The following is a 26,397-nucleotide window of genomic DNA, read 5'->3' as shown; positions in this document are numbered from 1 at the left end:
GCGTTCTATGGAAGAGCAATTTTAAAGTTCAAAACGTTCCCAACCAATACCTGTGTCACCAAACTGGTATTTTCATTTGATTTTTGGATGAAATTCGTGTTTTTTGTCATCCTCTTGAACATTTCAAAAATTTCGATCGTCGTAGGATCGGTTATGCTCTTGTTGGTTTTGCAAAATTAAAAAAATTCATGCATCTGTCACGCATTTTTCTTTTTTTTTTTTTTCTCTCTTCCTTTTTAAAGAGTTACGTATATCTTTCGATTTGACAGATTATTTTGATTTTCGACTATCATATTAACTTCGTTTTCATCTCAACAATTGGATGATATCGAAAACAAAAAATAAAAAAGTAAAGAAACACATATTTATCGTGTTTTTTCGAATGATACACTCTCGCCCGCTTGTATAAAAAATATTTTTACAATTTTTTCGATACTTGCGGGAATCGATAAGGACCTGTGTCCGATAAAAATTAACTTACTAATAATATTTTACCTTTCTATATTCTATTCAACGAATAAACTCGTATTAACCTTATTTCAAACAGTGTCAATTCAATAAAACATATCACCGAGTATGTCCGTTCAAAGGAGACATTCAACGAACGAATCCCACAATACAAATTACATGTGGTGAAAAAAACATTGGCAAAGAAATTCCGTGTTAACAAACGGCCATCTGTTTGGTCACGCGCGATTTGATTAGAAAACTCGTTTCGCTATTGCAAACCTAGTAATTACATCGGCATACCTTTAATATATCTCGTCCAATCCTCTATTTTCTGCTTTGCTCCGCACATATGGATACGTACGATGTAAATTGAACTCGATGAACAGGCAAGTTCGGTTGACAAGCTTTTGATTACACCGTGAATAGAGCAGCTCTGCATGAATCATCTTCTTTTTCTCAAGATGAACCGTATACTGAAAACGAGGCAATGCTATAAATTCGTAAGTCGTGATTTTACGATCGCGAATTTCCATAATTCCTTCTTCAAGAATGAAAACATGCACGTTATCCACGCGATAATATCTTTCTGTATGATGGTAGTTCTGAAACATGGAGGAACGCGTTATGCCTGCCAGTCGATGGAGATGTTATTATCGCGATTATGGGCGTTCCAAAAATAGCCATAACTGCTGAATTAGTCAATTTATTAGGTTTTAGATAGATAACGAGCGTTTCGATGTCTCGTTAATCGACATCTTCGTATTATCGACGATATTTGAAGACGACAGACGACGAACATGACGAGTCTCATTTCTTATATTTTGTAAAAAGGCAAATTTAAGATTCGATATTTTGTCAACGAATTCCGCGTCAAGACTATGTTTCCATTTGATTTTGCGACTAAATACGTGTTTAACAACATATAGGTGCGCGTGTTTTATAAGAAAATATTTTTTTTAACCATAAAATAGCATAGGAGTGAAAATATTGATAATGAGGATATTAACAGAAATGGATTTGTCGTACTTTTTGTCCGTATAATCTTTATTTGGATGAGCTTTAATTCGTTGGATTAGATCTAGAGATAATTCTATAGTTGCTACGCACCATGAAAATATCTTCTTCGTTTTTCTGTTAGATCTACTTTGTTTCAAAAATTCATTGCACGCAACACCCGATAAACGCAGGAAATGATAAAAATAAACTCGGTATATCGCACTTTCATGCAAAACGATTTATAAATTGTACAGTTGAAGTCGTAAACGCCGCGAGGATGAAGAGAATAAAACAAGATTTTTTTTTAGCGAGTAGGAATGTAAATCTCACATAAAATACTATGAAACATGTTAAGTACTGAAATTATGCAGATATTTTATGTTTATTACATTTTAAGTTACGTTTTTATGTTATTGTTCTGTACAGGATTTTACTTCCTATGCAAATTTAAGTATCAGAAGATCAGCAAAAATGGACTTATCTTTATTTGTAGTTATCGTATAATTTTTTTTAGAATAATTAAACGGTAGGAAAATTAATTATATCCGTTCCGTTGAAACGTTTCAAATGTTCCGACTTTAATCTAAACGTAGTTCAATAATTTCCATTTCTGAATAAACACTATCTAAATACTTAAACGATATACTAGATTGAATAAAAAAAATGTAATTTTAATTAATTCAAATTTTAATATAAAGAGTTCAATATAAACTTTTGTAAATGACGGGAATCAGGTTTGATCGAACTTTGTTTGCCGAGGCAAGAAAAATCGCATGAACAATAAAAAGATCAGCAAGGATCAGTGAAGAGTTACGAAGACCAAAGTTCCGACAAGAAAATGATAAGTTAATACCCGAGATATAAGCTTTTCACGACTATAATTGCCACCGTTCATCCGAAGGCAATATTATAGCGATCTTTAACTTGTCAAATCAAATTTTTTATGAAATTCCGGAAATGAAACTGCTCGTTAATTACATCATAATGTAATATTTCTAACGTAACAACATATTGTATTATCGACTATTATCGGCGATATTTCGATGTCAGAACTATTTTAAAGATAGATTAGCGTAGCGTAAAATAGCAAAAGCATCGATACACAACAGAATCTACACCTTTTTAGACATCTATAGTTATATATTTCCACGATCTTAACTCACTTAACGATAGAACTGGTTGAGTGATTTATAAGGTTTCGATATGGTCGTGCTCTGCCCTAGAATCAGTAAAACAATCAATTTCTTTTCTATCCTTCGTTATTGTTCTGCTTCAAGAGACACAATTCACTGAAACAATGAGTTTTGTCCTAAATCCTGCTATAACGCGAAACATAGGGGACAAGAATATGATTAATATTTGCGAGAAAAATTATAAGATGTACTTAATGGTTCCTCTGAAATGCCCAAAATGGTAGGAATAAAACAAAGAATGGTAGATCTCGTTTGTTAAACCACTCACATCAATCGAAACCAGTTTTTCCTCTGCCAACCCCAACATGGGTACCATAAACCCCAGTGACATACTTCATCCAAAACCTAAGCTTAACTTAACCATTCTGTCATTCTATCTTTTATCCTTATCGCATCCATTTATTACATAACCAGAAGCCATTGTTTCAGAAAAAGAACATTTATCGGGATGTTCAGGAGTAGCGAAATTCAAGAATAATTTAGAAACATTTAGTAGAATTAATAAATTATTAAACAACATATGTATCGTTTTTTTCAATTTGTCGTCATTTATCGGATAGCTTCGTGATTATTTTTCTACAAAAATTAGTTTCCTTGTCAAGTAATTGTGGCTTTTGCACGTTTGCGAACTGCTCACTTTCTTATGATAAAGATATGCGTTGTAACAATTAGGATATAAATAAGATGAGATGAACTCTTGTCGAATGTTAAACAGTTATTGCCTGTTTTTCTTGTGAAAAATTATTAGACAAGCATTAAAATAAAATATACGCATAATACATCGACTGTCGAAAACGCTATACTTTCCCTGTCACTCAATGTAATACAATTAACCGTAAAAGATCGTCAGGACAAAGACGAAATATTGAGTTGGCAACTAAGTGATTGCGGATTTTATCATTACCACCTAATGAGAAAATCCGTAATCACTTAGTTGCCAACCTAATAGCAGCTTCGTGGACTCTAAAACCAGGCAAAATTTAATTTCGTATAGATATTTATTAGGCGAATATGTCGCAACATCCATCCTCGCGCAAATCAGTGAATATCCTTGTGAAATTCGAGTTTGTGGAACAAATTCAAAACTAGTGGCGTACAGGCATTGGTTGCGCAAGGTGCGTTAGCGTTTCTATTTTCGGAAAACGCTGTATCGGTCGAACCCACGAACACGATCCGCCATAAAAGGCACAATTTCGGTCAGAAACGGATCCGATAAACTAACTTTCCGCTACATATGCTATTTTATACTTCCAGAAGATCCATAAAACCCCGACTAAGTCGTTACAGAAGCTGCTTACTGACAGAGTTTATCTTCGACGCAGTTTTGCTTCGTCCAGACATTCGCGATCGCGCGAATTTGCACGTTCGTTTACCTTTCACGACTTCCTCGTATTTCTCACCCCTCTATGAAGCCTGACACGAGATTTCACGATCGAGTAGTGAAATTATCGCAGAATGGACCGTGGCAATTTACCTCTGAACGCACGCATCCGTGACATAATAATATAGCGTCTGGTATTAGCCGATATTAAAATTCGCAGACTGTTTTGCTGGCTGGCATTTTGTTGCTGGAGAAGTTCACAGTTCACATTCAAGGAATTTTTTTCAAATTATAACTTTGTTAAATAATACGTGCATCGAAGAACTTCTCGTCTTCCTTAACAATGAACTGTTTCAAGTAGTTCTTACAGGATTATAAAGTACTTTCTTTCTTGCAATTGAAGAAAAGTTTCATAAAGTTTCGCGTAAATAATATATATATATATATATATAGTAAATGGAATAGCATAATACATACGTTCTAACTTACATCCAATATGTTTTATTTCCCCTTTATTCATCCATGAAATCTGATATTGTCTTGTGTTATACAGGGTGGTTGGTAACTGGTGGTACAAGCGGAAAGGGGGTGATTCTACGCGAAAAAAGAAGTCGAAAATATAGAATAAAAATTAAAAAAAAAATTTTTTTTTTAATTTTTCCATCGAGATAACCATCTACAGTGAGATCTATTATAACGAGACGTGATAAAGTGCACGCGTACCGAGCGGAAATTCAAAGTTGATTTTCTCGAAAACAAAGCCTCAAACGAAAAATTTTTATTCTATATTTCCGACTTCTTTTTTCGCGTAGAATCACCCCCCTGGATACCATGGTTACCAACCACCCTGTATATAGTAAATGGAATCGCATAATACATACATTCTAACTTACATCCAATATATTTTATTTCCCCTTTATTCATCCATGAAATCTGATATTGTCTTGTGTTATAGACCCTCAAAAATGTTGTTTTCAAGAACGAAGACACATGTAAAAATTTTCAATTTACTTTTTCATTCAAAGGAATCAACCCTTGCTCGGTTATGCTATCAATTACCAATCAAACAAGCAACGAACGTCGATACGCGAAACAGCGAACGAATATTTTTCATCTCGCTAATAAATGGCAGAACATAAATCGATCGTGCCGAACGAACTGGCTTTGGCGAAATTTCCATCGACGAAGTTCGATTCAATTTTCGAGAGTCGTCGAGTTTTCCAACGAAAATCGTTCCATTGCTCGATGTAAATTCGTGGAGCCACGCGAGGAACCACCTATGACGGATCGTCTAATTTCCCATTATCCGGGCAAGCGTTCCCGGTGTCTTTATCCAGGCCGAGCGCGTTTCTGTGGCCAATTTACATGTTGATGCAAAAAGTTTCGCTCGAAAATTGCTTCTCCGCTGGCCGAGCGTGAACCCGCTGCGCGCGTGCATCTCCGCTCCGGATTACGCGCGCGATTCCCGAGATCTCGATAGTCATGTGGCCACCGGAATACGTAATTCTGACACGCCAGAAATGAAACGCGAATCATGATAAACGTGGTCGTTCCGTTAATAAATTCGAGCCCGATTAACCCAGATCGAAACTATCGTTGTTTCTAACGGGAATATAGCTCGAATGGCGAGGATCGATCGATCGCGGTAAATCAACGTCTTCTTGAATATGGAACTGTTGATCGAGTAAGTGTGACGTCTCCGAAAATTAAGAGTCGAAGAAATGAAAAATCGACGAGTCTATAAGACATTTTAAATTGTCGATCGGCCAATCGTGATACGAAGACTATGGAAGAAATCCGCACGCTCTTACGCGCTTATGGGAAATTTAAAAGTATGGAAATGCAAAGAATGGATATAATACGTAAAGATATAGACAGGAAATATGCAGAGTATAGCATTTGTTATGACATTTTACGAGAAACATTAGAAAATCGGAACCCTGGAACTTAAGTAACTTAAGCGTTTTCAGGCAACGTAAATATAATATTATCGAAAATACATCGTCTGTCGTTGAGATTCCTGAAATTTTAAACGTAACATGGACAAATTCGAAAGTTTAATGCCGAAACCCTGTCTGATATTAAAAATCGTTGTAGTTATTAAGCGTTTAACTTGCTAGAAGTTTCAAAAGTTCAGTGCATTTCGAATAGCCAGTGGATGTGCTTAAAACTTTTCAAGAAGAAAGTTTTTTAAAACTCGCTAGCCATGGCGGAAGGTTTAAATTAAGAACGCTTTTTCGAATAGAAAAAGCGGAAAGTCGACACTTGTTATGTGGCACTTTCGAATAGCACCACTTGTGTTTCAAAGGTTCGTTATTTCACGTGGGTAATAATCCCTCGTACGGTTAAATCACTGTGCGAACCTATGTATGTATCTACCTACACGCGCAACTTTTACTTCTCAAATAGATTGCATGTACAAACACGAAAATTCTAGATAATTTATCGCATCGTTGCCAGCAAATATATGAAATTACTTCGAAATTATTGTTTTACTAGAATCACGAACAGCGGGTTAACGGTATTTTAAATAATTTCTCAGAAGATTAAACTCGATTCATTTTAATGAACCTTTAACTGCAACTCTGGAGCCGTGGACCGCAGAACACAAAGAGGACATAGAAACGTTGTAAGGAAACAATCTGAGAAGAAACTACATTGTAATAAAAGAGGGAGAAATGGGCAGCATAAAATGTTTAATTATACATTGTAAAATTCGTTCAACGTGACAGATGAATTATACAATGAAGCTACGTGCATGCAAGAGGAATTAGAATAAATTTACTTACTTAAACGTTAATGATCACATTATTGTGCAATAAAGGATGGGCAAAGGTATAATGAAACAGCTGACGTATATGTAGCAATTATTACTATAGAAAGATAGTAAGGAAAAGAGTTAAAATTGTGAAATGTTGCTGAAATTCGTTCATTGTTCCACTACTTCCTTTCCACAGCTTGCGGTTATGTTTTCTTAAATTTTTCTCTCGGAGAAAATGCTTTCAGATCCCTTTTCTTAAACGCATACCCTTCTTCGTCCCGTATAAGCATATGCATACACCCAGGTGCGATTAAAGAGATCCCCTAATTTAAAACTAACTTTCAACTAAAGTTATACAAACTTCGAACTGAGACATAGCGCGTTAAAGTTGGTTTACGATAGCGTCAACTTTTCAGATTTGTTTTTAATTAAATTCGCCCTGCTAAAAGTATTCTTTTCATTAAATCTACACGATCGAGCATAAATTAATGTACAAAGCGTAGTGTAACATTTTTTAAAGTAAACAATAATCTACTGACAGTTTGCTAATAGCAAATTTTTATGACGTATCGATTTTCAAAAGGCATAAAATTTCATAGTATACGGAAGAACATTTTTACCTTTATTGAAATAAACAAGCATTTAACGTTGCATTTAAACGAAATTCCAAATAACGCGATGAAATTTTCTCCTGAATTCATCAACGATATTTTTCTCGCGGCAACAGCGAAGAAAATGAATAAAAATTGACGAAGGATTTTCGAACCCGTTTACGGGCAAAAAGATTTATCAAAAGCCCGTGCGACTTGTTCTTGCGCCAGGCATCGCATATGCAGTTTACAAAACGAAAGCGACGAATATTCGATCGGAATATATGCGAAAATCGGTCAGCTGCGTCGGACTCAAACGTCCCGCAGAATTTGCATCTTGCACGTTCCATAATTAGTTAAACGCGGAGTTAATCGATTAGCCGACGGTCAGTTAACTATTTAAATGGCTGACTCAGTTTGTTTGAATGATTCGGCCGATAAAATTATTATCAATTAGAAAATGGAGCGCGTTGATTTTTCTCCTTCGTTCGCTGTCTATTTCGAACCCTGTCTATTTAACTTTCATCGGAATCGTTTCATCGGTTGACTTCTTTTTGTTTTTAAAGATACCGAGACATTCTTTGACACTTTTCAAGAAAGATGAAAAACCGTTCTTGGATTATTTTGATTTGTAGAGACATTTCTAAATCCTTCGTTACGCTGCTATACTTGGTGGTTCCGAAATTTTTAGACTTGTATCAATTATTTCTTCGATCGCATTGTCGAACTTTGTTCTCACATTTGACTAAATTTTCTTATTTACTTGTATTTATATATTACTGTTGGCTCTTTTTGATACTAAGACTGTCAAGAGAATCGTTACTTTTACAATTATGTAATGTAATTGGTAAAATGCAAAATTTAATTTTTAGTTGGAATTCGTCTATATCGTATCGAATTTTTATAGTCTATATATCTTATACCTTGTTACCGTGGTTTTGTCACAGCACACACATAGATGACATGGAAACACGGTCGATTTTGCATTGCGAGTCTGAGGGAAACGCTTATATGAGATCGCGCGGATTTTCAGGTTTGATCCTCCAGCACGGTTTTCTCCTTCTCTTGGTATCCACAAAACGCGAAGAAAATATGGAAATCGTTTCGAATCGAGAAGGACGAGAGATCTCGAAGAAATTGTCGAATAATATTAAAGTTTGTTCGATTTATCGAGATCGTCTGTCCTCTTTTAATTTCGTGCTCGAAGAAAAATTCTGCAAAAATCTCGCGCGTGAACTCCAATTTCCGATAGCTGATATGTACTCTTTGTCCTTCTTTTTTTTAATAAAAATTTTCATAAAAAGGAGGATCCGCCGATAATATGAAAAGAATAGAACAGCAAAATTTTGCGGAATATTGGCGATTTTCAGAAAACTGGATCCAATCAAGCGTCGAAAAAAATCGAAACATTACGCTTGTCTTTCAATGCAAATATTAAGCTTTCATTCCACTATGTGCCTTAGTAATGTGAAATTTTATCGATCGTGTACTCTGTGGTTCAATTGATTCCAATTTGAATTAACCTAGTTTATGAATTTAATTCGAATTAATTAATTCTGCATAGATTTGCGTATACGTCGTGTCCGGATAAACATGTGAAATAAGACAAATCGCGTTTTCATTAGTCATACCTAAAAAAATACGATTTGAATATTATCCGATGGGATCAGAAAATTTGGTTTTCGACTTATGAATTCAAATGGAATTCATTTAAATTCCCTTTTTCCTTTTTTTCTGTCCGTAACATACAAAATTGAATCGCGTGAGTTGTACAGCCCTAAGTTTCATAGAAATATAACTAATTACGATTACTTAAAATATATAAAAAGTCAAATTATACAGATCTTAATTATTTAGAAAATATATCTACGTGCGTATAAGAAATATTGCGTTTCTTCGTCGCTGAGAAAGCAAGAAAAGGAAAGCTCTGTGATATATCGATATTATTAACCCCATCTCCTATGTCTCAGCAAAGAAACAAACACGGTGTCTACTCCATTGCCCCTGAATCTACAAGTGCTTCCAGTCCAACAGCAATTCTGCATGCATTGTAGCATTCAATGGAACCAACATGCTACCCTTTGACCCAGATTTGTAAACGTGAATTCTCTATAGTACCACGAAGAATTCCACTCGATGCAAACTACGTTGTATTTGACGAAACCTGTCTTTCTTTTTTTTTTTTTTTTTGTTACATTAAATTCTTGTGTTTAGTCGGATTTGAAAAAAAGTGCACAAAGAGAGACGATTGTTACAATTTAGTTAGAAAAAAGAGGCAGTGTTAGAATCGTATCTTGAAGATAAATTTCTGAAAGTGTTTTAAAGAAATATAAGAAATTTCGATCAAACGTAGAATAATACATCACTTTCGGCATAGTAAGTATAGTGTCTTATCGAAATTCTAATAGAATTGGAGCGGTAGGAGCGTTAAAATATAAAGTTGTGTAAATAGTTTTTAACGAAATGCACAAGCTCATTCTTAAATCGTTAACGTTACAAAGAACAACATAATTAAAAGATATATTACGCTCATTATTTACGTATGAAATGAAATTCTTTCTGCTTTTTCATACGATTTTAAATTTCAAGATACTTCAAGCTGAATATACTTCGTACGAAAGAAGAAAGAAAAAAAAAATACGATACAAACACACAATCGGTGTTCTAAACTTTAAATTATTGTCCTTCTATTTTTCACGTATCGATATATTTTATTACCTCCGTGGTTACTATATGTATATTTATTAGGTAAAATTAAAAATCCACAGCAGAGTTAAGTTACTATTGATTACACTTCATTCATGTTCATTCGGATATGAAATACAATTATGCATTCATTATCGATATTATAAATTTCATTGTAGATTGTTGGGTACAAGCTGTAACAATGAACTTTTCATTACGCTTATAACGTTTATTACACTTGTTACACGCTTTTATCGCGTTTTACATCCAATCTCACTCGATGTCCAGAGATTCCAAGTACATTTTTAGGAACATCGATTCTGGAGTATAAAACACGCTACGATGTTTAATGAATAAAATTCTTTTGATCGAATTTATAAAAATACCAATCTGCATAAACATCCATAGTCCAATTGTATTTCGTATCTCATATGGCAGAAATCTCACGAACGATGGTTCAAATAGAAAGAGCCAAATAAATCGGATGCTGAATGCGAGTGAAATTCTGCCCCATGTCGAATTCTAGCTCTGCTTTCGAATGAATTTTCTACAATATGCCGTGTTCAAGTAACCAGCTCAAGGGAGTGATAGTGCGATAAAACGGTGAAGACACAGCACAGATGCTCCTCAGAAACGGTGTCACTAGACGGCTATTAGAAATTCGAAGGAACTGCACTGTTCGCGGCGACAGAATTTCCTGAATTCGGCAAGGCGCGTATTCGACGCGTCTGTAAATCCTCTGTCATTATATATGCGTGCAATTTCACACGATAAATATTTATCACGGTAGCTGTGTTTCGACTGAACTGTTAATCGGCTGGAAGTTCATTCATTTAATCTCCCTCTTAAGCGTGTGCGATCCCGTTCGATCTCGATTCTGCGAATGACACGAATAAAATGAAAAATGGTAATTTTTTATTTTACAACATTATGCGGTAGTTACTAAATGTATCGTATATCGTATATATCTATTTAATTGAATTTCGCTTAATTTTTTTATACTCGTATATATGTCTAGTTTTATTTAATAATTGATTGCAGAACTTGCTGCATGAAAGAGAATTTTACGTCAAGATAAAATTGTGTCTGGCACACTCTTGCTTTTATATGAGAAAAAGGAAATCTTTTTGCGATACTGTTACGCGATATCGTAACTGATTGCAGCGTGAGCAATGTAAATATCGTGAAACTGTAGTCGTCGCTTAGCTGGCGTAAACTTTAAAAAACATTTACAAATTTATATTAAATAGCGTAATTAATAACGAAAAAACTAGACACGACGATAGGAATAATTTCACTTGATATTATGTCGAAGTAAATGATTATTGTATATGACAGAGTATCTAATTCTGTTATATAGGAACGATGGAATAATTTATTTGCAGAATACGCGCACATTAATTATGTTTATTTTGCTTAATTATATATTTAATGAAAGATTAATTAGACTAGTATTTACTCTTATACGTGATACTGACTTTAAATCTGTATATTACAATTGTACGAGGTACTTAGCGGCAAAAATTATTTAGCTAAATAGAACAGCAAGAAATTTCATACAAATACCTTTTCATAAAATTATTTTGATATACTTAAATACCATTAGCATACTTAGTACGATTTCACGAAATATCGATACATGTTTTGATTATCCAACATTATCCATCCTCTTTAATATTTCTAAATATATTTTCTATTCATAACCGAGGACCAAAAAATAATTACCCTTTCATGATCTCGATTAAATTCGTCCGTAGAGAAATTTAAACAAATAAGTGAAATACTCTTGTACGATAAAACTGAAATCAAACACGAACACAGATGATATGTTAATCGAACGAAACATCGCATAATAACCACGTTGATTTTTCGTACCTTGTGCAGTCAAGCGTTTAAGCGAAAAGAAAAAAAGAAGAAGGTGGAAAAAATCCGAAAAGAGGAATAATAGAGAACACATTTTCGAGAATAAGCAACGAGTTAAGAGACTTGGTGGTAGTTTCCTAAGGGTTAAGAACCGTCAAACATCCAGGCGAGTCGTGTCACTGGAGACGAAGAATGAAGTTGTAATATGAGAGCTCTCGACATACTCCATTATTCACCATTTGAACGTAATATTTGCGGTGTGATATGGTTTCAGGATCCAATCCCGGGCGAAGATAAGCAGACGTTGCTTCTAGCACTTGCCATCTGCGAGCCCCATCCGAACTCTAACAGATTTTCGTTCCCATAGTATTGGATAACGCCTACCCTTTTAACATTCTCGTGTCTTCTTCGTCTACACCCTCGTGGCCCCGGAACATAAGTAACTTTCCTCTTCTCTCTTCTGCCTATCGTGCGGAGATAATAAGATGGTTCGATAGTCGGTGATAAAGTAAAAAGGTATGTTGGAGTCAGACACGGGGAAAGCGGTGTGGATCAACGTGTGAAACGAGAGTTTCGTTGTGAGATATAAAAGATGAAGATATGAAAGATTGTATAAAAATTAAGATTGCCATTGGTACGCGAGGATTAAAACGGAAGAGTCGTTTGAAAGAGAATCGAAGAGAAGCCAACAACAATTTGATGTTTCGTTGAAGAAAACATGAAGAATTTTGATAAAATATAAAACAACGATCTTGAATAAAAGTATAAGAAATAATTGTCAATTCTAAGATCGATGCTATCGCCAATAAATTACTTTTTAACATTGGGGAAAAATACGGAGAATAATTATGAAATAAATGTTACAGCAACGATGACAGGAAAGCGAAAATAAATAAAAACGTGTGAAGAAACTGGTATTTCTAATTCAAATCAATCACAATTTTCTGTCATAAGCATTCGAACAGAAAGAAAAAAAGACGAAGAGAGAGAGGGGGGGGGAGAGATGATGGTGTGCGTAATTCAATATCTACCACTGAAAAACGTCCCTTTGATGCTCGTCGAGCGTGTATTGTATTTCTTTTAGTAGGATTTCGTCGGTGCGTAGTTTATCATGAAAATATTATCGGGTTTCGATACTTCAATAAGTTACGATCCGTGAAATCCGATGTCTGATTATTGTCTCCTCCGAGACAGCTTTACGATTCAATGGCGGTCGGGATTTTTATGGCCGATATGTTTATGCGGCTCCGTAACCACGAATATTGCTCAAACGTTTGCCAGCAACATTTGGAAAATCGTGGAAACAACCGAGAGACGTAAAAATTGAATGCCAAATAACATATTTCAATGCGAGAGACGAGTCGCTCTTTGTCTTTTTTCTCTTTGTTCTCTTTTTTCTGAACTAAGAATGTCGACTGCTAAAAGGAAGGTACCGTTTATGATTATTTTATTCAGTTGATGTTAACTTCCCAACCCTTCTCAACCGTATGTAAAATTCACTTTCTTAAAAGACTGAAAACAGAATGGTAGAAAATACGAAGCGCAGTTATGTCGAATTATACATATATTTAAAAATTGTATCGATTATATTTAAAATTACATTTATATTAAGTAATTTTTAGTATGTATGAAATTACATTTAAAGACTGTATCATTGAAAAAATGGAAGAATATTATATGCAGCATGTTATTGATTTCACGGGAGCAATCCTGTGTATGTTGTATTTTGTATCAACGTTTCGTAGACGTTGCGGTCTACTTCTTTAGGACAAGCCAGAAACTTTTCAGAAGTAGACTGCAACGTCTACGAAACGTTGATACAACATACACTGCTCCTGTAAATCCAATAACATGGTGAAAACTTAAAATCTAAAATATCGTACACGATCAATATCTTTTTAATCAATTACTGAACTAGAGACTAAATATTTCATTTAAAAAAAAAATAATGACAAAATTAAAATGGTAACAAGCATCCAAAGCATCCAAACAAAACAAACAATATTTTCTTTTCACAGATAATCTAAGACCTTCACGCGATTTTGTACTTACGTATATTTGAGAAAAAGTCAAAGCTTTTTGGCCAATACGCGACAGCTTGTTGAAAAGTATATTTGTAGAAAGCTACGATCAAAAAACTTCAATTTATTTACATTTATTTGATTTTATCGATTGAAAGCGAATGATAAAGTTCTGAAAGAAGATCTGAGAAATACTTACCGTATACGCGCTTTTCTTTCTGCAATATCTTCGTTTATTATTTATCGAATTTACTAATCGAAAGTTGGACACTTTTCTAACGATCTCGTTAGACGGAATTAAAGGAAGTTCGCCAGACGTCGTATGAAATTGTGGCCTGGAGTCACAGAAACCGCTAATAAATCACCTTAAATCGTCAATTTCCAAGGAGCTTCTAGTTTCACAACTTCTCTACCTTCTCTCGCCCTCTTCTGCTCTTCTCACTCGGTCGTGCCGAGTTTTCGCGTGAATTAACTAAGAATTATGTTCTTGTTTATCATAAGTTGTGACTGCGAAATTTACTACCGCTTTCACGACGTGGTATCAGAGGGTGCACGTAGATCAGAATGCTTTTAACATCCAAGATGTTTTTTTAACTCTGATTTAACGTTACAAATGTAACGATTATTTTTTTCTATAATAATATAAATGAATCTATTAAAGGAATTTTTTTGTAACGAGGAACAAAGCAAATATTGAAATTCCATTCGGATAATAAAATATCGTTGTAGATGTTAAAATTGAAATATTTTCCATTTATACATATGCGATGATATTTTATTTCGTTTCAATATGTGCAATTAAAACGATATGTAGAATTGCATGATTTAATGAATGCAATTGGTATTACTGGTTTTGGCGGACCGGTAGGAAAAAATTGTTTCGCATTCTGTGCTACGTCGCGACTCTTCGTTGTGATTTTTCATTTCATATCTCTCCGCGGGGCTTGCTATATTTATAGCTTTAGCGACAATAGCAGAGAAATATTGAAACGTTCGCGTACTATGACATTTCGCGAAATGCGTTCTGGCTCATCGAGAGAAGATTGACTTTCTACGATGAAGCTTCATAAACATTCATGTATCCTATCCGAACGTCGTAACAAAGAGTTAAGGATATTTTGCCTTCGGATTTTTAGTTTGGGAAATTGCCAAGCTACGATACTTTGCCATCATCGTAGCTAGCTAGAAAAAATTTATATTTTCCTACAAATATACATAGCTATTTATTACTTTAATACTAAATAATGGACAATATTATTCCTTTTTTTGCGATCGTTTAATCAATTTTTTGTACAATAAAAATTGAACTTCTTTTCTACAAGCAACATCTTGATTGATAATGCACTTGGACATTATCAAGCATAAATTCCTTTAGTTTTACTACGAATCAACTTATGAAAAATGTTCTTCGACCATAACGTACCATAACGTACAATCTTCAGATCGTTGAACTTTAATACCCGCACATTTTTCTTTCTCTATTTTACAGTATCCTTCGCTCCGCAGTATAAACCACGTTCGATAAATAATCTGACAAAAATTCCTATCCTCGTAATTCCGAGTAGTTTCAATCTTTACGTTGACAAAAAGGAATGTACTCGCCGTACACGGTTACACGCGGTCCTGTAAAATGTTGATGTTTGAAATTTCTTAAAATATAAATTAGCTTCTTCATGTTCAAAGACCTGGGAACCTATCGCGATTCTGGCTTCTAATAAGAAAATAAAAATTTCTTAAAAGTAGCGAAAATGAGTACCGCGTCATCGACATAGGGATTGACTTAAAAATTCTATCGGTGCTATCTTATTTCTTTAGGATTAAACCAACTGCAAATTCAAAGGCGTGTTTTCTCGTATCACGGTACGTGACGATGGTTTAATAACTGTCTCCGACAGGATCGGATCTGTAAACTGGTGGAGAACGGTCACGTTCACGTGACGCGAAATCATTCCTACAGAACTTCATCCTTTTTGCAAACAACGAGCCGGCAAACAAACAGGCAAACGAACGAACGAGTGAACGAACTGCACGCAATTCACGGCGTTTGCGTACGTTGTTTCAGGGAGCAGCGAGCCATGGCTGAAGAGCGTAAAGCACGCCGAACTAGGTACAGAGGTGCAACTACCGTGCGTGCTGAAATTGCCACAGTGCGAAGGGCTTCACAGCATCAAATGGTATCGCGGAGCGACGCGTATCTTCATTTTCAGCGAGGACGTCGGAATTACGCGCGGGAACAACGACATCGCCGTCAGGTAAAGCACACGTATCTTAACTTTATCGTTGCTTTCTCGCGTCTCCTAGATAACACAGGCGACGACAGCCTGTCGTATTAACAGGCGACAAGACGTGGCCCTACGTTTCGCTATGATAATCGTAATATACATACGTATATTGTCGTTCGTGAGTATGTGCACACTTTGCTCGGCTTATATTAACGATATATTAATATTAACAAAACGTATGAAACGTAGTGGCAAACGATAGAAAGTAGTATTTACTATCTCCTTGTGGGTATGAGATGAAAAATAATCTATATCGAAAAGTGTCCATATAGTATAAATATATAAATGCAGTCGAAATCAAGGTAAAATTTAACGTACGACTGTATACGACTTGATCAGAAATTCAGATTTATAGTCAATTTTTTGTGACTCACGGTTTAATTAACATCCTGTGGTCGAATACTTGAGATGTGTATTTATAATCAAGCGTTCTTCATTTCGAAGTTAATAATCAGTTTTTTTATATTCGCATCATATAAATTTGAATCGATATGAGAAATTATAAAATAAATTTTAGCAGAATATTTGGTATAAATATGGATTTTTGGGTCCGTATTTTTTGCAAATTTCCAAAACATTTTGGAATAAATTTATTAAGGGTTTTGCTGGATAATACTTGCTATAATGTTGTCTTATACTCGCCTCTATGACATTGTTATAGCCCATTTCCGAAATACCGCAATGAAGCTCAAGCAGAATTAATAATCTTGTTTGCGTGGTTTGTTTGGTGGATATTAAGCCGCTATTCGCTTCGGAGCAAGTTTCTGTGAACACAAAATGAAGCAAACTCTAAGCGGAAAATAACAGCATATACAGTTCAGTGTATGACGTTCAATAATTAAATCATTATTCAAAATACACTTAATCAAGAATATAAATATATATCTTTGAGTAACATTGTATAGGTTTTCTGTACAAAATTAATTCCTTCGTCGCGTGGAAATACCTTACTCGTATTTATAAGTAGATCGAATCTCGTTTCAAATTCCATATTGAAACAACTTTATTGCTGTTACGTCGTAGATGTTAGAAATAATCTCCTGAATATTGAAAATTGTTGAAAATGACAACGTGAGTTCGTGATCGCCATCCACATGCAGATGCGTTAATTATAAGAGATAGTAACCAGAAGATAATCCTAGTTACGATCGATAGATTTAATCGATAGGCTTAAGATGCTTTTTTGTTTTTATCCCTGGTTTTTGTAAGCGCGTGCAATAAAGGTTTTTTTGGCTCAGAACGGTGTGCTAGATTTATCCATTCAATAAAACAATAACTATTGTGATCCTACCTCCGAGTATAGAAATAACAACAAAAATCTTAAGAACAATTTTTTCAGAGATTCAAAGCTGTATAATAGAATTTCATTTCTCATAAAAGAGAAATGTTAAAAACGTCATATTTGAAAAAGTAAGAAAAGTAAGAAAAGTAAGTAAGAAAAGAAAAAGTTCGATTGCAAACTTTATTATACAAAATGCATTACACTCTTAATCATCTCTGACGGGACGATATGCTTCAAGATAATTTTTATAGAGATTCTGTGACTTGTTCTAATTTTTTTATCACATAATATTTCATTACGAAGAACCAGAGAGACTATTTCGAACATTACGTTTCACCTATCTTCTCAAGTCTGTATTATAGACCGTACTTATTACTGTTGTTATTTCTTTATTTAGAGATAGGATCACAATAGCTATTATTTTATTCTTTGGATAAATCTGTCATACCGTTCTGAGCCGAAAAACTTTCTTATATGGACCAGGGATAAAAGCAAAAGAATATCTTCATTCTATCGCTCAAATCTATCGATTATATCTAGAACTATCTTCTAGTTACTATTTATTGTAACTAGCGCATCTGCATATGGTTGGCGAGCGCGAACTCACGTTGTCATTTTCAACAATTACATTATTGCACTTGGCAAGAAAGTGATTTATTTGAAAATGATTGCATCAGATTTAAATTAAACACATTTCCATAATAGTCGAGACATAAAGCGTATCGTCTAATATAATTTTATATTCTCGAAACGAATTTCTTCGTCCCATAAAAATGATTAAAATATTCCCTCGAATCACGCATGTACCAATTTCCAGAAGAAAAATTGACTTTTTAATCGACTTAAATGGTAGATCATTAAACACAAAGAATTCGCTGGTTCCGGATGGTCGAGCGAGGGGTGAGAAAACTCGATCGTGGACCGTCAGAAAAATGAATATTACATCGAAGAGATTAAAACGGTAGAATTATTATCGTCATTTACGCGACACCGTAAAAGCTTCCGTTGACGAGGGGATAGTATCAAAAATATGGAACAGCTGGTAATCCAGGATTAGCCGTAGAAAGTAGGCCAACCAAACGATCTGTTCCGATGCGCTTAATTTTTCCTGAATATTCGTCTCGACGAGGCGAGAATAAATCGGTTGTTTCGAAGGAATTTCTAACTTTGATATTACGGTGAAAGTATCACGTTGATCGTTCGCGTTAATCATCCTCTTGATCGTCCTGGCGAATCACGATGAAAACACACTCGTGAACAAAGTTTTCTCGTCTTACGTGCGAGATTTGTCCGCATAATCCACTTGTAGCGGTAAAAGAAAAGCGTGCAGATTTTTCTGGTCGATTTGTTTCACGCGTATTGTCACGAAATTTCTGATTAAAGCGATGATCGTGGATAAATTAGGAAAAAGATAAATATTATCGAGTTCGTTGATGAACGATGAGTTCATGCACTTGTAAAAGATTTAAAGGTATAAAAATGTATATTTAAAATATAATTTCTTAGTTATACTCGTAAAAATATGAAATTATATAAATACACGCAGTTTAGCTGTAATAGTAGTTGATCGTTAATTTTATTTTCTGCATGATTGGTAATTGACAATAAACGAGAAAGTTATATCACTTCATTGAGACCAATGAGATTTATGATACGAAAGTTTCAGGAAATTGTATTTTACATCGATCTATTTTTTAATGACAAAATATACAATTTTAAAATGTTAGCAATTACTGTAATATTTCCTAATGTATAATATCCTGTGTTTATAGAATTTATAATAGTTAATGTTACAGTTAGAATTAACAGCAAGTATGTAACGTATTATAATGAAGTATATGTTCTTCTGTTTTAGTAAAACGTAACTTTCGTACGCATAATTTCAACGTAATTAAAAAATATATCAAGAATAGAAACACGAAGGTTCGTAATATACTGCACAACAATGCGAAGCATATTTTCAAAGTAGTAGACATAGTAATACGGATCTCCATATGCAAGCACTACAAAGATTAAAAAATATCTGCGTTTGAGTTTTCCTTTTATTGCTCGGTCGTTTCTGTTGTTGAACAAGTAATTGTACACATTTTTCTGTCAGAAACAGCTTGAAAAGCGTAAATTGTTAGGTTTCGTAAAAATAATTTATTTCAAATAACGTACGCGATACAATGAAACTTGATAATTGCGACGAAATTTTTAACGAAAATATGATTTACGAAATTTTAAGATAAACTCACAAAATCAAAAATTATTTTTGCTTACTTTTTGGAGTCGGGTTTTTTATGGGTTAATCGTAGTTTTCGAATACGTATTAATATTTCAATATTATAAAAATTCTGCTTGTCAAAATTCAGAACGCATCTGAATATAAAAATTGGTTTTCCGCAACTCGTAACTTCTAAAATAAATCCTCTTACTAGCGAATTTTATATTTTAGTACTACTTTGTACTATAGTGGGATGATGGGTCAAATCAATACTAGGTAATCCTGCTCTTCCGGTACAATGGTTCCAAGACGTAAATCTAGCCTTAGATTCGGAATTTTTCTTCGTAAAAATATTTTATTTTACATAGATCCTATGTATCGGAGATGGAATTAGACGTTAGGAATATTTAAGAAATATTCCGATGCGGAATTTTCATTTATTTTAATTAAAATCACTTCGAAGGAACCAGGTAGGAAAAAAGGAAACATTTGTTATATCTTATCAATATACAAAAAACGTTGTTAATATTTTTACCATTTATAACTTAGCCTACCACTTGTAATCTTTGTGATATATTGTGATGTGTGTGAAAATTTAGTATGCTCGTAAAATTCATATCAGACGTTTGGTCAATTTCGTTATTATACAGAAATAAAGACTGCGAGGTGAATAAATCAGACTGCTGAAGTAAAAAAACTAAGAAAAAAGGTAACTTAAGTAAAATAGCATAAGCATACGTAGAAATGAAGACAATTTTACACACAGTATATAACTTGGAAAAGAAAAAGAGGATAATATATGTGACAGAAATAGAAAATTTATACCGTAGAGCGCACCGTGTAACACGATTTTTAAAACACGTTAAATAATCTATGCTATTCGTCGTTTTATGATTGCTTCGTATAATCTGGCATTCCTTGTCATTTAACTGTATGAAATAATCCATCAGAGTAGGTTGAATAAAATTTCATATATTTTTACGTCTTCAAATTTCCTATAAATTCATACATATCCGCAGTTCAAATATTAAACTAGTAACCAGGCGATCAACGATCAACGTCTGAACAAAATCGATTATCTTGCTGCGATATACGTTTATATCGTGGAAAAATGTATTCCTGTACGTCGTTGTTACTCGCAAAATCGTTTAGTCGACCCAGTTTTTCCGGCGACGAGGGAAAAAGTCGAAAGAATCGAGAAAAGTTAGCGAGAACTTTATTATCCTATTGGCCCGGTTTCCCATCGACCATCGACAATTTCTCGCGGTTCCTCGTCGATTGTCGCCGAATCGTAAGAACGTGATAAAAATTTTCTCGCTGGCTCGATAATGGAGGGTTCGATGTAATTGAAAACGTCAGCTTGCCCATCGGATGAACGCTTATCGCGTGATGCTGGCCTGGTCAGAATTGTCTAAAATAAAACAGAAACAAAAATATATGAGAGGAAGAAAAAAAAAGGAAAGAAAAGCGGGGATGCTTTATGTTCATTTACATTTCGGAACTTTTATCGCCACATCCAGTCTCTTCTCCAACTTTTCTCATTTACCGCCATCCGATTTAATCGGTTGCCTTGTTTTTCTCCTCCAGACCCCCCCCCCCCCTCCCATGAGATCAGTTTCTATCACGGAACGCGAACGATTTTATAAGAACGAGCTGATCGTGACAAAGATTTAAGTAGGGTGCGATTGGTTCAATTCCGAGATCGGTATCCAAAAAAACATTCGATACTCTCAAGTGTTTTTTGACCTCGAGAACAGAACATGGTTCGGTTAATAAATCGTTCATCATTTTCTTGCTTGATTCTTTGATATAATTTAATTCTACTAGATTCTGGAATATAGAAAATCTAAGGTAGATATTCTTCAAACAAATAGTTTTACGTGTAACAATTAGGGGATCGCTGTTTCGAACGCTTTTATCGCATCAGATCGAACAAACGGAAGTAGAAGAGTCATGTAAACTTGGTAGATTGACACGTTATTCATATGCTGTAATAAAAATTGACTTTAAAGCAGTTATTGAAAGAAAGAAAAAATTTACACGTAGAAGAATATAAACGATACGAACAAAAATTTCTTCCCGAAAAAGGTTGTGACAAGAATACAAATGAGAACTTCTAATTTATTTCGAATACACAAAACATTCTTACTTTTTCTTACTTTTTTAAATGTTTTAAATTTCAACACATAACGCTGACGATGAGATGTGATCAATGTTGCTTTCATCTATTCGATTATTATTATTTCATTTGAAATCTATCATTTCCTCCCCTCTCCAGTTTCCTCATTTTGTACAAATTAATCTATTGAAAAAAAAAAACAATTCACTGAAAAGGAACGTCAGACTAGAAAAAGAAATTAAAGGAAGATAAAATAAAAGTCGTCCGGGGAATTTCGTAGTACAAACTAAAATATACGATTAAAGGATCGAAGCGAGAGTAAACCGTGCGCTCGTTCGAGAAATTTTTATCCTTGTCGCTGCGTGGATGCGTTGCCTCGATACACGGACGTGCACACGAAACGATTTTATCCGTGTATTAACACGGTTTCTTATCCAGAGCAATCCCCGTGAGAGCCTTTTTCTCAAAATACAATTTTCTGCGGCTAAGATACTTCGAAAGATACATTCTGCCGGAGAATATTTTGAAGCGGTCGGGAAGAAAGTCTAAGGTACACTTCACGTCAAATGGGAAATTGACTTCTTCGAGTCTTTCATGTTTTTCCGGTGTGTCGTCGCGACACGGATAACTTTCATCTCGAAAGATTTATATCGTTGTATTATATCGTAGAATGCGCCTTTCATATCACTCGAGAGCGTATTTTATAAACGTGCTTTGGATAGTTTGTTAGCGATCGTGTGCCACGTTCTTTTCGTCATTTCGAGTCTTCTGATATTTTCTGTATTTCAGATGTGAGATTACGATTAAAATATAACAATTTTCCTTTCTTGATACGGTGTATTCTTTCGGATTATTAGAACGAATTTATAATGTAGGAACGTTGAGCCAGAGACTACGATGAATCTTTCGATCCTTTTACATACGAGTCTCGAGAAATCGACCATAAATTTAATCATATTGCATCTTCAAAAATTTTACATAATCACGATGTATCTTATGTTATGATTATTTACGTGTAGCATCTTCTCGCAATAATTAAACTTATGCAATTAAATAATTCGTTTCCTTGAAAGGTGCAATACTACAATAAAATTAAAAAGCTTGCAAAGAGTGGAGTTGTTCAGTTTGGTTTCCCGAGAGGCTCATATATTATTAGAACAATTTTGAAATGATTAAAATCAAGATACCAGGTCAAAAATAGAAACAACATAACCGAAGACATAAAAAGTTAAATCAACTACTTTTATATAATATATATACATTACATAGGAGAATAATTCGTCTAATACGAAATGCTCGTTGAACGTTACAAAAAATGGCACAATTTTCCTTGTCGCGTGACACGATTCCCATGTTTTTCCTTTCTTTACCTTGAAATACAACAGCATATTTGTTTATCTTATTCCGTATCTTTTTATCTACCTACTGTCAAGCTTATCGTATTCTTTTCTCTATATCTAGCAATTATTTCGTTTCTTTATATGTCCATCTTCGTTGTTCCACCGTCTGTTTCCCTTATTTTCTATCCCTTTCGTCGGTTGTCCCCCACCATTCCACGTTGAAAGACGCGATGATGGAAACGATTACAGCAAAAGAAGAAAATTGCCTGAAACTTACGACTACTTTCCGAGACGTATTTGCCTAGCGTTGCACTATTTCTTATGAATTCCGACATGAATCTTCTCGAGAAAGAATTCTCTGGTAAAGAAAGGAGCGACACTATATGAATACGAACGATTGGCTCTACGTTTTATGCTTCGACGGTATGAAACTTTAATTTCGCATAGATTACAGAGAATTTCTTTGTAAAGATATTCGATTGCCGGCAACGCCTCGGTTAGATTCACGTGTTCTAGATTTTATCGAAGTTGATTAGTTTCGGATTTTATCGAACTACAGTAGTTACAAAGTTGTTTCTAGATTGCAAAATTTGAGATCGAATGTAAATATGACATTTGAATGAGAACGAATACTCGAGATTTTTATTAAATTTTCAATCGATTTCGAGGTCTTGTCGAAGGTCGATAGTTTCAACATTATTTTCAAATTCGTGAAATTAATATTGAAAATAAATAAAAAAATCTGAGTGCTAGTTTCAGTTTTAGACTAAGCTCACAGATACTCAAGATTTTCCGAAATTTTCAATAATCTTCGAAATGTAGCGTATTTCTCAAACGTTTCTGCAAGAAAACTTAAACACTCTTCTATTCAAAAAGAAGCTATCCTTTTTTTTAAACTATCGTGTCGTTCAATCGAATACAGAATGTTCGTCCATACTATGACTAAATTTCTATTAAAACATCAAGAAAACATCCTTCAAATGAAAAGCATTTACAGATAAGATCTTCTACGCTACATTAGCGAAATTTACTTCGATTGGAATCTAGAAATAATTAAAATGCTATCGTTGGCTAGGATTCTTGGGTGAAATCGACAACGCATTATCTCGCTTCTGTGCGGCTTAGTCGAAGCACGAATTGCGAGGACGTTAAGAAGTCGTTTCATTTTCAATGTAATTCCTGCTTCCCTCGGTATTATCCTATTCTATCTCCATTTCGAGCTCATTAAATTGTAAGTTTGGTTTACGCGTGGCGGGTATTTAACGTGGATTTCGCCTCTCGTTCTCTACAGAACCGAGCTATGATAGGGAAAGCGATAAAAGAAGAGAACGTGTCTCTTCTCGAAGGGCAGAAAGATTTTCGCAATTGCAACTTTGATAGCAGTGCCAAAGCTGACCTCGAATGGCAATCTGGCCACTTTGCCGGGTTTTACGATGTCGTTTTAAGCGGAAAAATAAGTTTCAAAGAACTTCTATGTATGCGTTATCCGAATGCGAAGCTAAGTCACACGATAGAGCTCGAGTTCAGTGGAAAAATAAATGTATAACGTCTCTTGTTTGAGAGATCTCTCGAAGTCATTTTGCCGTTGTAAAGCTTGGTCGATTGGAAAATTAAAGGGGATAGGTTAACAGCGACGCTTGAGACCTCTAATTTCATGTATCTGAATTTTATCGGACCAAACTTAGAAAATAGGGATTTGGGTGAAAGCGTTTATTATTTAGAACATGCGACGTGAATATCCGAAACTCAACGAGGTAAAATAACGAAGTAACAAATGGTATAATATAGTAAAACAGAAGTAAAATGACATAGTATGTGTAGAGAGAAAAATAATTTTTGGCCATACAGTTGTACGTGTCTCTTGAGAAAGTAATGCCAATTATTAATGCCAGTCTATGAATTATCTAAAAGTAATCAGTAATTTAATTTGAAAAAATACAGAATCTTATAAAGAAAAATTATTATTTGAATTTTTTAATCGAGCATTAAATCAATGAGCACACTGGATGGTTAATATTAGTTTACGTACGTTCATTATGCTTTTCCTATTCACGTGTTTACCATTGATAATTCATGCGTGTCGCTACTACGAATGTTATCTTAACGTTATGCTGTTAACAGATCGTGATCTGCCTAGCTTTGATCACATGCTGCACGCGCTTGCAGTCACACGATATCACACATAAATGAATTACGTACATGGGATAGTTGGTGATTCATAGCCTAATGAGATATGAGCAAGTTTCAGGGGAAAGTAAATTGAAACATACTTTAAAATAAATACAAAAAAACGATTACCGAAATATATTGAAACAATTCTATAAATTTCAGAGGAAAAATAAAAAGAAAGAAATTTTTATTAAAATTCGCTGAAATAAAGACGCTTGTTGCCAATCTTTCAGCTGTAAAGTTTTTCTTTCATATCGAAATTCCCAATAAAATTCTACTTCGTCACATTTCGAATTTTCTTTCTTCCAATGAAATTCGTCTTTAATACGCTTAACATCTGAAATGCACTGGTAATACACGTTTTACCACTCGTCTAATGCATAAACACGTTACCAAATGTTTATACAATTCAATTCGTCGCTCGTTTTACTTATTTCAACGAACGGAACGAGCGAATGTAGATCAGCGTTCATCAATGTAAATTTCCATTCATCGTGCACCTTCATTCCACATTATGGAACGAAGTCACTTTATATCCGAGCAGGACGCAACGAATCGTAAATTATATTTTGCATAACAACAAACTCGAATCCATTACTTTTTCCGTTCCATCGTCCTGTACGTTGGCTACGTTATTACGTGGCGTGTTAGGTTCATTAACAGGGGTCAGAATGCAAAGTTTGTTTTCTTCGCAAACGAACAAACACTGCACGGAAATTAACGTTGGAAACTGGGAAATCCAATCGAGATCGATGCGACTTAATGTTGTTGGAATAACGTTAAATAATAACATTAACCAATCCGTGGGATTGGTTAATATTTTAACGAGACAGTCACGGTCCAAGGTGTGGTAAGCTGCAATTCCACCCTCTTGCTTTGGACTAATTCGTTGGCCGCTAATTTCGAACGTTCTTGCTCCGTGTTCTATCTACGTAATAGCTGACCCCGTGCTACCTATTTCCGGCCTAGTTTCTCGGAACCGAGTAATTAACGTCCCCGACGTTCTCTCGGTGTCTTTAAAAGTTTTGAAAAAAAAGAAAACTCCCCTTTAGAGGGGCTCGTTAGAAAAGCGATATGCGAAGATTACCGTGTCGCCATTTGCATCTGCTTCAGAGTAAT

At 34.6% G+C, this 26,397-nt stretch overlaps 2 protein-coding genes across 3 annotated transcripts in view; one reads left to right on the top strand and one right to left on the bottom strand.

Annotated features, from left to right (window-relative positions):
• LOC143302560 (uncharacterized) overlaps positions 1 to 889 on the bottom strand; it is a 278,711-nt gene extending 277,822 nt beyond the window's left edge. The window contains exon 1 of the mRNA XM_076617796.1: positions 751 to 889. Coding sequence (XP_076473911.1) covers positions 751 to 889 — 139 coding nt within the window. The remainder of the gene's footprint in view (positions 1 to 750) is intronic.
• nrm (neuromusculin) overlaps positions 1 to 26,397 on the top strand; it is a 428,251-nt gene that overhangs the window by 284,851 nt on the left and 117,003 nt on the right. For both annotated transcript variants that reach the window (XM_076618030.1, XM_076618029.1), the window contains exon 2: positions 15,943 to 16,132. In XM_076618030.1, coding sequence (XP_076474145.1) covers positions 15,943 to 16,132 — 190 coding nt within the window. The remainder of the gene's footprint in view (positions 1 to 15,942; positions 16,133 to 26,397) is intronic.

This window comes from Bombus vancouverensis, chromosome 4 (genome assembly GCF_051014615.1).
Source record: "Bombus vancouverensis nearcticus chromosome 4, iyBomVanc1_principal, whole genome shotgun sequence".
In the NCBI taxonomy this organism is placed as follows: domain Eukaryota; kingdom Metazoa; phylum Arthropoda; class Insecta; order Hymenoptera; family Apidae; genus Bombus; species Bombus vancouverensis.
This window is presented reverse-complemented; position numbering and strand designations above follow the sequence as displayed.